Source organism: Lipomyces tetrasporus, assembly GCF_029532465.1.
Source record: "Lipomyces tetrasporus strain NRRL Y-64009 chromosome Unknown POJ06scaffold_1, whole genome shotgun sequence".
NCBI lineage: Eukaryota > Fungi > Ascomycota > Lipomycetes > Lipomycetales > Lipomycetaceae > Lipomyces > Lipomyces tetrasporus.
Window position 1 is genome coordinate 2231371 of NW_026611596.1, and position 12349 is coordinate 2243719.

A 12349-nucleotide genomic window follows, 5' to 3' on the forward strand; every position below is an offset into this window, starting at 1 on the left:
GGGGGATAATTAATTGGCCGTACGAGATTTCGCGCAGTCCCGTGCCTCTGGGACTTGGGCCAAAAGTCAAGCAAGGCTTGCGATGCTGAGGATGATATATAAAGTTCACCCACTGATTAACGTAGCTAGCTCTACACGGTTTGCGAGCCGCTCGAGTTTCGAGTTCGCCGAGCACACTCATCACCGATATGTGTCTGGCTCGCAAAACCTGTTTAATTCAGCTCCACGAAGGCGTTCAGCCGCTGACTAGCCCATGGCTAATCAAGAACCAGTCACAGATCGGAGTCGACTATTTGCTCGCGTTGGCCCTGTTTGGCGCTGAACTGCCACCACATTAAAATGGAACTCAATTACGCTGTCGATCATGGAAGCTCGCCGGCTTAATGAATTATCTGCAGTTATGATAGAAAGTGTATGTGTTCTATTGTCGCGTCAGAGTTCTTAATACTGTAAATCAACTGTATGAGTAAATTAAATAGAGTTCCAATAAATTGTTAGTGTACAATAGTTTAGATTCAATCCCCGAATCGATCGTGACGACGCTCGCTGTCACAACTTGCCAATAACTAATCCATTACCGCTATCACTCCTCCTTCTTATCCATCTCATTCTTAACCAGCGAGGTCTTCAGGGTAACGATGGCTTCAGCGATCGCAGCTCGCCATTCGTCCCGCTCTTCCTCAGTAAGGACCATTTCGTCATGCTCAAGAGTCTCGATCGGCTCTGCTTCTGGCAAACTGCGCTTTAACGTCTGCTGGCGATTTATGTACTTTTGTCGTTGATAATTTTGCACGACAGTCGAATCTAGCGCGTCGTAGATATATCCGATCAAATACCGGGCCGCAAAATAAACGTGCTCGGATAACAACACGGTCGCGAGTAAGACCCACGGTCGTGTTGAAACAAGATATGGACAGTCGGGATCGGTCGGGCTGAGACGATACATCGATACCAGGCTGGAGGTCGTCAGACTACCTAGCCAGGTCAGGAATATCAAGTTGCTATATCACAAATGTTAGCCAAATTTTTCAATACCAATCTGGAAACTAGACATACTCGAGCCATGGTCCAATCGTCTCAGCTTTGCTTGGAATTGGCCGCTTGGTATCCAGACAAATCTTCACCGCATCACCACGCAATTCAACCCAATTATTAATAAAGCTAAACAGTGGAGCAAGGGGCCAGACCGTAGCGAATAGGCTCAAGTATCCGAACTGGACAACCATTTCCCTAAAGTCACAACCGATTAGTAACACCCTTTGTCACTTGCAAGAATAGGCTCTACTAATTACATACCGGTAATCTTCACCAACTTCGTAATCGGGGAAGTCCACCTCGGCACGAACTCTCGCCAAGAATGGCGATTCAACTTCATTGTCTTTAAATGCCTCCGCACATGCGCCGGTGACTTTCTCCTGTAATTTCTTGGCTTCTTTGAACGCTCGGCGCTGAATATATGGCAGTAAGGTCTCGACGAAGAAATTGACCAATTGAGCTGTAGCCGTAAAATAAATGTATTGCTGTCTCAACCGGAGAGTGTTGATTGTAAAATTCTTCGCCGAAGCCTTCTCGCCAATCAAACGCTCCATTGTCGCGCTGATGAAGTCCATATTCGGTGCGATGAGATGACCGAAAGGAAGGTACACGTATGACGATAAGAAGAGTCCCATATACGACGTCAAGAAATTAAGCACAAACATCTTTTGTGTCATAGCAGTTTCATATGTACGTTCGGTCGCATGATTTTCCCAGTCAGTCATGCGGGTAGCAATGATGTTGTAGAACGCAGTGAACGTGGGGACAAGAGTTGCAAGCAGAGCGGTGGGCAAAAAGACGAGATATTGCTTCAAGGGGCCGTCGTAAATTTCTGACAAGAAAATCTCAATCGCGAAAACGATTGCCTGAACACCCATCAACATCAGGCCCGCAGTCAGGGCAGTAGGAATCGCAGTGAACTGCTTGATAACGCGCTTCCATGACGGGTAATACTGGACTAGCGTACCAGTGATCGGATCTTGACGCTCGGACTCGCCCTTGAACGTAGCGCGATGGGTGTCCAGTCCAGAGCATCCTTTCACTCCCCATTTGACTGCCAGTTCAACTTCACGATGCTTCCAAGACTCAACGAAGACACAACACCACAGGCAGTTGATAATGGCGAAGATTGGAGAGTACGGTGGAAGAAAGAAAAATGCCACGACGCCAATTATTGTTGGGAAGAGAAGTCGCGCAAAATAATATTGCAGGAAAGCAAAATAAAGAGCAATCTTTCAGGCGTTAGGTAGGCAGTCTGCAAAGTTTCCAGTCTCATTCACATACTTTCTCACCAAAAGCGTTCTTGATAATATCAAGCTCTGCATCGTCCAATACCCACTTGGTTGACCATCGTTTAATCCAGTCCTAACGAATATTAGCTTCTCTCCAAGGCTTGATTTCCCATGAAGTGCACATACAACATTGAACTCAGGATCATGAAGTGCGAATATTGACTTAACGAACACCCAGTTACCTTGTCCAGGAGTTATCCCGAGACCGTGATCCTTCGGTGCATTCGTAAGGCGGTCATGAACCAATCTGAGACGCTCCGCAGTGGTGAAATCGTCGCCAAGCGTGCCTTGAGACTCGGGAACCACTGGGGCAGAAGTGCGGATGCCAAACAACCAATCCTTGATCCTGTGACAGTTAGACTCTTAATATCACCCGTCGGTACAGTTCAACATACTGCGATCGGTATGAGGCAATTGAAACAATCGCATCCGACGCCTTGACGAATATAAGTACCGATCCTGGTTTATTCACGCGGACTTTAAAGCAGAAGCCCGCATTGACTAGCTCGGCTAGTAGAAATCGGAACGCGTCTTCTATCGCCTCAGTGGTTTTCTTCTCATTCGGAACATTGCTTGACAATGTATCAAACGCGATCACGAGATCGCACTCGAGATATGCCGGTGGTAACGCGTTGTTAATAAGCCCGGCCGGAGACGGGGTGACGAACGACGTCGTCGATGACGTATTGTCGTTCCGGGTAGCAACAACTGGCTTGTCTGAAGCCATTTTAGACGAATGACTACTGAGAGAGGTATACAAATAAATTAGAACCAAAATTTGAGCCAGGCCGGCGGAATATATGGTAGTGTTGCCTGGCGGGGAGGACCAACAACCATCGACTGAGACGTCTGCATTAACCACCGTCGTACCTTGAGATGCGATCAGCAGTAAAGGAGGGATGGAGGGCCTGGGCACCGGCACAAGCCTCTCTGCATGCGGCACCGATGGTAATCAACCGTTGTGGTGCGGTAGTCCCCAAGCTAATTATTCCCACAGTCTTATTGTTACAATTCCAGTTATGGAACCATCGATTTCGCAGGTCGAGAACTTGCCCTGTTTCATTTCTGACACACTTTCATAACATTTATGTTTTCGAACGCTTACCCTTTCGATAAGCGTAACCTGTATGCTTCTGTCACCAGAATCCTGAGAGTATTTCTCTTTTAGGTAGACTATCATACATATACTGGGGGACGTCTTCACACCGTCATTTCTGTCATTTCTGTGATAATGATGCATATGCTTCTTTCTTTTCACTGAGGGGCAATTCGTATGCCCAATTGAACTCGCCAGGTGCAAGACCGTCTACCAAGCGTAACTCTTGTTTAGGATTACCGGCCTGGCCTCACTAGATAATGTTCACCGAGTATTCTCGGATCAGGTTGAGTCTCAGTCGCGAGACCGACCACCCTCTGCTTGGCGGCATATAAAAAGGCGCGCTCACTAACTAACTGTTGACGAACGTCAGGTTGGTTATGTTGAGCGATTTTGTCCGTCATTCACCATAGTCCATTGTACATCACATGCCATCAGTGGCGAGTCAAGCTCTGTGCTGGGCGGAGATATGGCAAAAATCGATCTAGGTCTTACCCACCTCAAGCCAATACCGTTAGCCCCGCTAACCTTCAGCAGATATTGATCAGGATGTTTGCAATTCCTGGAAAAGTTGGCCATATGGGACTTTGGCAAAATTCCGGTTCGTTGTTGTTTGTCGTCACTTGGGTGTTACATTGTGACAGCCGAATTGCGTGCGAATATGTAATCTCTTGGAAATTTGCCACGCAACCAATTGATATAGAAATAATGTTCTGAACCTACTGATGTGACCGATCCTGCTTTCTTCTGCTGCAATCAATGCAGGTATGATGTGTAGATCACACCATCGACCTTTATGCTAGCGCTTGGTGCACATAATCATTGCTCGGATATACGCGAATGCCAATTGTTGGCCTTTGCCGCAATACGTTGGCACAATGTCTAATGCATAGATACTGGGCCCATGGCCCTGGCAGTCAGCGCAAATGCACGTAATTCACATCGAGATACCGAAATCGGCCGATAGAAGGATTGTTGGGCATGGCTCTGGGTAGGCCCGCTCATCAACATCTACTCATATTATAATCCGGCTGAATGGCCTAGTGCGGCTATCTCCATCGATGGGATGCGCTTCGACGACTAGCTTCGCAAAAGTAGGTTGCCGCGAGTGCAAATCTGCGCGAAATTGGCCAAATCCGGAACTCCCCGCCGATGATGCCACTTATTTAGCATATATCTACATATATTCTTGATCGAGAGAGTTATTCTCATTACACATTCTCTCATTCATGCCCAATGCCTCGTACATGGAGAAGATGAAGTGCGCGTGCGAGATTGTGGCAGCATATTCCATGTCACTTAACACTTTCTGTTTCGCGTATATAGGATACTAACTAAGCGCCTCCATCAACTAATAATGGAGTAATTCATTGCCGTATCCAAAGGTACGGAAAGAAAAAGTACTACTCGTACCAGTACACTCTGCCGGAGTGCGTCGCTGTCGGACACCTCTCCCGACAGGGCAAAAAACTCGGAGTTTTCCATAGTAGCTACGAGTACTCGGCTGCCAGTCATGCAATAGATCGCGATCGAGAAAAAAAAAGAAATAAGCAGAGATTAATGTTTTCCTTTTACGTGCGTTTGTAGTATCATCTGGCATGTTACATGAGTGAACCGAAAGGCGGTTTTGCTCTACTATAATACAGAGTGTCAATATATAAAGGTCGATTTATTAGAGAATTTGTTACATGTTCTAACAATCTGAGAAAGATTTCGGCAAATGCCCGCTTGTCTATAACTCCCAAGGTGTCCGCGCGATCGTGGCGCCGAAATTCGCCATTCTGACGCATGCACCTGACCGAGCCACCAGCCACACCGCAGTAGACTGGATTTCCATGCTAGTTTGGATGGGAAGGGGCGGACATGATCGGTCGATCGGTGACTTGAAAAAAATCTACAAAACAGAATAGGAGACTGTTCGACAAGGACCAACGCATGTAGCAGCCAATCCAAGGGGCCCCATCGTCCACGACACGGCCACATTTCGCACGCCCTCGAGCAGCCGGCGCGGCGCATGGGCGCATAAAAGTAGCGCCACACCTTATTTTATGAAACTCAGTTATCCGCGCAAATTGCATCATGCGCAAACTTTATAGCGACGGCCATCCTTGCTACAAAAAATTTTCCTCCGTCAGTTTCTATGTTTAGAGCATGGATCGTACTTGGAAAGGGAATAGAACTGCACTCGAGCTATTGCAGTAATATTGCATACAGGTACGTTACAGACGAATAACGTGACATATATTAAGTGTCACTGTCAGCTGAATATAAGCAAGTACTTGTTCGATCCTTCCGTCCACTACTCTACAAGGAATAAAAACAATTGCTTTTAGTGCAAAGGATTTGTGTCTAGCGCTACCAATGGTTGTTACGAGTTGGTGGTTAAACGGACACTTTTATTCTGCGCAACCCCTTGCACGGCATGACAGCCTACAGTACAATTTACTGTCGCGTTGGCAAGATAAGCTCACGGTGACATCTGTACGAAGCCGTTGTGCTAATCCTAACTCGGCCATGGCGTCAGTGGTACTGTACTACTTCGTTGAAGAAATTTAGACTTTAATGCATCTTTCAGTGAGGCGAAGCCGCCTATGCGGTTTCCCTGAAGATGCACGTGTGTGGGTAAGGGCTTATGTCGAGAATTCTGTTCAAATCTAGCAAAAAGGCCTCCGGAGACGAGTCTTTGCATAGCCTAGCAAATATCAAGCTGCGAGCAATGCTGAAAGATAGTGTACAATGATACCCATATAGGGGGACGCTAACTATCCGCAGGCATTGAACAATCAAAATGAGGTTCTGGCATTCCCGACCCCCAATTAAGACGTCGGGGCATCTCCACGCAATAAATGTTCAATTGGCACCTCGAATACGGACGCGTCTCCAGCAAAGTGCGACGTCACGCGACTCAACTCACATAGGGTCAGTGGTAATGCCCGACCGGACACGAGTCCCCCGACACCCGTCTTTACCGGACTGGCCACAAGCATTGTGAATTGAAATTACAGTATGCCAGCTGGAACCAGTGAGCGAATCGCGACGCAGGTCGCAATCGATTTTCACGGACGCATGACAAAAATACGCGACAACTGCCGCGGTACCACCTTAGTTATTAGTTATGCCGACACGATGACGGACGGGTCAATGGGCCGAAGGTGGGCGCGAACTGCGGCCGACCTGAAACCATTTTTACCGAAGGCATTCGATGCAGCACGCAACAGCCCTAACATCCTTCTGGTCGGCTCTGACGGATATCCGAATCATACTCACCGTCCCTGTTACGACAATCTTGGTCGCGGATCATTGCACCGCGGTTGGGCGCCAAACGGAGACCTCCGATGTTTACGGTTTACAATTTACGTCGATGATTACGCGTTCAGAGGGAAGGCAGAGGTGCAACAGACGGCATAAATGAACAGGTCCCAGGTGCACCAATGCCTGTGGCGCTGCCGGCCCTGTGGTTGGGGCCATGGCGCGCACAAGTCTGACGAGCAGTGAGATATTTGGGTTGCAAATTATCGCCGTTGGTAAACATATGGCATATATCGCAACTAGTATTGATGGATAAGGTTGCATTTCAGTGAGTGCCGGCTGGTTAAAAGGCAACTCGATCCGAGGGTTCTAGGTGCAGCCACGCGAGGATTTGTGCGGGGGGGCGTGCCTGGTACGACGTCGATCGTTTGGAGCTAAAAGCTCAAGCGAGATGTGGCTTGCTTGTGGCGCCGGGCTTGCCGCCTCGGCGCTCTGCCCGATCGAGCGCCGCCGGCCCAGACACGCGCAACTGTCGCACTCCTCGGCGGTCACCTGCAAACCTTATTGTGATCGTACCTGTCCGCGTGTACCGTACCCTTGCTGTCTTTGTTACTCATAGTCGTGCTGCGAACAAGCTAAACCCCCTCCTGCTGCGCAGGTTCTTATAAAACCAAAGCATTCCCTCATATTGTGGTCCTCGCACGTCTTAGTTGCGACATACCCATCATCTTTCTAAGCTATATCTTCAAGGGCTCGTCCGTCCTCGACAACCCATCGCCAGTTTGCGTCTCAATATTCTTCACACATACACATCCATAATTCGCACCGCGCTTGACTCGATGCCTTCCCTGCAGCTCCCTCGGTATTCCCCCACGCTTCTGCCAGTCAAGGAGACATCTACCTCCTCCTCCCACAAACTCTCTGGCAGCACCATCCGACCGATAGAATTCAACCTCGTCATCGAATCTCCGCCGCTGATCTGCTATGGGTCCCGCACACAGTCGACCGGTGCCCTTCTTAGCGGACTGCTCTTCCTGTATGTGAATGCATACACGATTCCTATGAAGAGCGTCACCCTCGAGCTCGTCCAGGAAGTTACCGTCAAGCGGCCTAGTATCGGAGCTTGCAAGGACTGCATACACCATGTCAACATCCTCAAGCGGTGGGATCTTCTCAAGCACCACACGACTTTGCCGCGGTCAGAATATGGATATCCATTTTCCCATCTTCTGCATGGTGATCTTCCAGCATCCACCACAGCAAGTCTCGCCGGAGTCTCGTACTATCTCCGAGCTACCGCCACGCCTCTTGCCAAGGATGTTGCTCCCATTACCTTGACTAGAGCACTTCCTGTCTACCGATCAATTATTACGACCGATGTGCGCCGCTGCCTGCGAGTATTTCCCCCGACGGCCTTGAACGTCACCGCCTCGCTTCCGGCGGTTGCGTTCCCAAAGTCGACTTTCACGATGGACTTGCAACTCAACAATATCATCAATAAGGACAAGAGAACCCGATGGCAACTCCGCAAATTCTCCTGGCGTCTGGACGAGATCACCCGGCTGAAACACACCGGCTGTGACAAGCACCCTGATAGTCCCCAGCAACTCGAGGACGTTAGGACCATTGCCTTCAACGACGTTCGCAAGGGCTGGAAGACTGACTTCTCAAACGACGGCCGTATTGAGACCGAGGTCGAGATCTCGACGCTCGATGACGTTCCGATGTCGTGCAATGTTCTCGCGCCCGAATTCGGCTTCGAGGTCGAGCACATGCTTGTTGTCGAAATGCTCGTGTCCGAAGAGCACATCCCTCCGAATGGATCGCATCAGTCTACCCCGACTGGCGCGGCGCGCATCCTCCGCATGCAGTTCTCGGTGGAAATAACCGAGCGAGGTGGCCTCGGCATTTCGTGGGACGACGAAGTCCCGCCAACCTATGACGACGTGCCTATTTCGCCGCCGGGATACGACCACATTGTCCCTACACGGGATATCGAGCATTTAGTGATGTAAAAAGTCAGTAATTCAAAAAAAAAAGGCGTTTGATGAGTTGCGAAAAGGGAATATTGGAGTTTTGTGAAAATTTGTTACCTGTTTTAATGATTGTTCGACGGATTGTATTAGTATGGTTTTTGATTGTTACTAGGAGTCAACTTTGCGACGGATATGAATGCCAAAACTCTGCTACGCTTTAACCATTTAATGAATGACATTCAATAATAATAATAATAATACTTATTACTATGTCCAAATATTTCCAGTTCATTGTTGGACCAGGATTCGGCCGTGTAACGTTCGAACTGCCAACGTGAACGCCCGTGGCGGACCCATTGGCGTTTAGCGAGCCGCGCAAACCCACATACGCGAATGCCCCAACGTGTCACGTGCCTGGCTGCGTTGGCTTATATGATCAATAATGGCGCCGACAAGGCCGAGCGAGGATGGTCGCAGCCAAAGATGGAGACCCAAGAAAAAAATTTACGAATTCTGCTCGATGGCGTCACTCGTGCGGCGGACGACGACAACATAGAGGCGCCGGCCCGACGGGGGTCACTAAACTGTCGGTACCAAAAAATGGCGCAAGTTAAAATTCCAGAATGATGGGTAAGTGGCTGTGGCGCAGCAGCTTGTCGTGAATTTTTCAGGGGAAGCCAACCCCGGTGCTGAGCAGATCCTCATAACTGTATTTTTAATGATTAATGAGCCAGCCCCCTGCAGTGGTAGTCCGTCGGCCGTTCCCCCCCCCCTGTGTTACACCTCATCTAATGGCAATGGCAACCCCAGCCACGGATTCGCGAGCTACTTGGAGGCCGTCGTAGTGAGCTGATCAAGATTCCCGCAAGATTCATTGTCCGGGCGATCGTCACGGTCGACTCAGCTGCTGCCGGGGAACAAAGATCGCATCTGATTGCTATGACTGTACCATGATCAAGCTATACGAAGCTAAGATTACCGCAACTGGAACTGATTGCCCAGTGTCAAATCCGGTTGTCACAGTATATATATTCAGTGTTCGAAAACTAAAGTATTCAGCACCCAAGATAACTATAGCAAATCAACTGCAATCCTGTTAATAGCGAGCCCTACACTATCTATCCCATAACAAACCAAAACAAACCGAAGCCAAAAGCCAAAATATACCCATTAAAAACCCTGACGCGTGACGCATAAATTGAAGAATGTAAGGGACGACTAAGTCTACACCATGCAATCTACCTGTGCCTTGCGGCATGCCAAATGTTATCTAAGTATCTAAGCGTTGATAATAACCTTCAACGTGTACGTGACGATGATAGCGAGTGTAATGGTTAGAGATATGTACTGCGTAATTAGCATCGCAGCAAGGCAGTCCATCTGTCCAATATGGTCCGCATCTTCAGGAGCAAAGAAGGTGGTCAAGTACACCTGCGACGTAGCCGATGGGACGGCACTAGACACGGCATACACAAACACAAGAATCAAATTGTCATCAGGTATCAGTCCCGATTCTCGCAGCCTCTGGGTCCAAGCCAGCGCAATGATTGGCAGCACTACAAGCTTGAGCAATGTTGTAGCCGCCATCACCTTCCAGAACCCTTTCGGCAGCCTTGTGATGTGGAGCCGCCCGATCAGTGCCCCCAGGAGCATCAAGCCCATAGGAACGGCAGCCTGACCTATGAATTCGACGAAATCCATGACAAAGTCAAGTGGAGGCAAGCCATCAGGAGCATCCCGCATGGGATAGTCTGTTGCAATAAAGAGCCGTTTGACCGGTGCTATGACAGCAACAACAATGGAGATGATAAGTGAAGCAGCTGGAGGCTGGTACAAGTTGCGCAGAAACAAGATCAGTCGCGCAACCACCCAATTCTGGTGATGTCTGGTCTCTAGCTCCATCGTGACCGCGCTGACAACCGGGTCAAGCTCTTCTCCATCATCATCATCCTCGTCCAAAACAACAGTTTGTGCGTCCTGGGGAAGCCGCGATCGTCTCTGGCGAATCGATTGCATTCCCGCGGATTCAGTCGGACGTAACCCTGTGCCAGCTGTAATCTCCTGGCGCAACGATCGTAAACCGGCAGACTCGATTGGGTGCAGTCTGGTATCTGTGATCGCATTTCCTCGGCCTACCGACACACTCGCGACAGCATTACTTTCCGTCATACTCATTGGATTGATAACATAGTCGGATGGTGGAACAGGAGCAGTCGTCGAAGGCGTCGGCTGCCCCGAATCAATCTTTTCTGAATCATCCGTAGCCAATTCTGTCAAGTCGGCGATGTTCTTGCCTTTTAGGTGTAGTAACCTTCTCCATTTCGACGCCTTGCGCACATGAAGTTTCTCATCAATCTCATTCTTCGCGTCGCCAATCATTTCGGGATCATCATCCGGTACATGAAAATCTTGCTCGATAAACTGCACGCCGCCGCACGTGAAAAACGTAATTACGTATATCGCCATGAAAATAGTGACGTATGCAATACCTTTGTCTTCGTCGCCATCGACGAATGGTGCACTCGCGGTGATCGTCATGACGTACGCCATAGGGATGTCGCCGGAATTGTTGAAAATAGCGGCTGCCTTGGCGCCTCCTTTCCAGTACTTAGGGACAGGCAGAAACAGTCGTACAAGAACGCTGTAATCTCATTAGCGTTGTCTGTTGTCTGTAGGACAAGATACTCACGCGAACAAGCAGCCACAGGATATATACAACAAAGCCGTCAGAACGGTCCAACCGGCAATTTTCATCGTATGGGAGTCGAACGCGACTGTTACTTTACTGAACACGATACAAGGGAGGAAATAATTAATGATCACGGACGACATTTTCTTGCATGTGTGCGGATCTAACACGCCTGAATTCACGTCACTCATCAGTAAGGTTAAGACACACTCGAGACGACGGATTGTACCTTTCCTGGAGAAGTATATTCCAAAACAGATCGAGATAAAGATTTTCACAATCGGCTTGGCCGCAATAAAAATGGCAGCCCCTATTGACAATGCCATCGTAGACAGTATAATTAATTGAACCAGCTGGATGAAGTGACGAAACTGCAACAGTCCTTCAGGGCAAAAAAGGGGATCTAATGTTCTTCGAGGACTTGTTATATACTATGGATCAGTAATAATAGCAAGCTGGACAAAGACGAGAAATGGTGGTGATGATGGTGAAAATGATGGATGTAGGTGTTGCTCTGGATATGCTGATCTCTAGACATTAGATCCACTCAAATGCTGTAAGAGGATCTATATCGGGCTATATATAGAAAATGCTTGGAAGACTGAACTAATGAAATCAGGGCGATATCGGAAAGATGGTAGTCGTGAAATTAGAAAACCTATTGGGACATTGATTCATTAGGTTTAAACTCTGACTGGCATAGTTTGCAAGTCTCGGCTCACCTGTTGTAAGCTTCGTCCGGAGAAATGGCGAATAGGTGAATCTAGAAAATCACGGATCTTTCGACTTGCAGATTGTTAGCTACAAAGTAGATCGAAAAGGAAGTGTAGGATAGAGCGGTGCCGGGCAAATGACAGGTCGTGATAGTCGGCAAGGCACAAACGGGAAGTCGGTTCGTGGAGGGGATAGGTTGCGTATATATGAGAAAGTGGGAGCTCTCGTCACGATACCGATATGCCTGAACTCTGTGTCAAAGCATTTGCTTTTTTCACGCCCCCACCGCATCTACCAA

General features: G+C 48.6%; 3 protein-coding genes across 3 annotated transcripts; 1 reads left to right on the top strand and 2 right to left on the bottom strand.

The window, feature by feature from the left end:
* Window positions 1-399: 399 nt before the first annotated feature.
* On the bottom strand, window positions 400-3296 carry POJ06DRAFT_244032 (calcium-activated chloride channel-domain-containing protein). Its single transcript, XM_056186435.1, has 6 exons — window positions 2723-3296; window positions 2454-2673; window positions 2320-2400; window positions 1297-2267; window positions 1057-1230; window positions 400-1001 (listed from the first exon to the last, which is right to left on the bottom strand). The coding sequence occupies exons 1-6, from the start codon at window positions 3052-3054 to the stop codon at window positions 584-586; spliced, it is 2196 nt and encodes a 731-aa protein (XP_056047696.1). The 5' UTR covers window positions 3055-3296; the 3' UTR covers window positions 400-583.
* A 4048-nt stretch (window positions 3297-7344) lies between these two features.
* Window positions 7345-8900, top strand: POJ06DRAFT_16399 (uncharacterized protein). The gene has a single exon (XM_056184705.1). It carries the CDS (start codon window positions 7512-7514, stop codon window positions 8685-8687), a length of 1176 nt encoding a protein of 391 aa, XP_056047697.1. The 5' UTR covers window positions 7345-7511; the 3' UTR covers window positions 8688-8900.
* Window positions 8901-9600: 700 nt separating this feature from the next.
* POJ06DRAFT_16384 (auxin efflux carrier) lies at window positions 9601-11893 on the bottom strand. Its single transcript, XM_056184704.1, has 3 exons — window positions 11567-11893; window positions 11338-11509; window positions 9601-11289 (listed from the first exon to the last, which is right to left on the bottom strand). The coding sequence occupies exons 1-3, from the start codon at window positions 11661-11663 to the stop codon at window positions 9927-9929; spliced, it is 1632 nt and encodes a 543-aa protein (XP_056047698.1). The 5' UTR covers window positions 11664-11893; the 3' UTR covers window positions 9601-9926.
* Window positions 11894-12349: the final 456 nt, after the last annotated feature.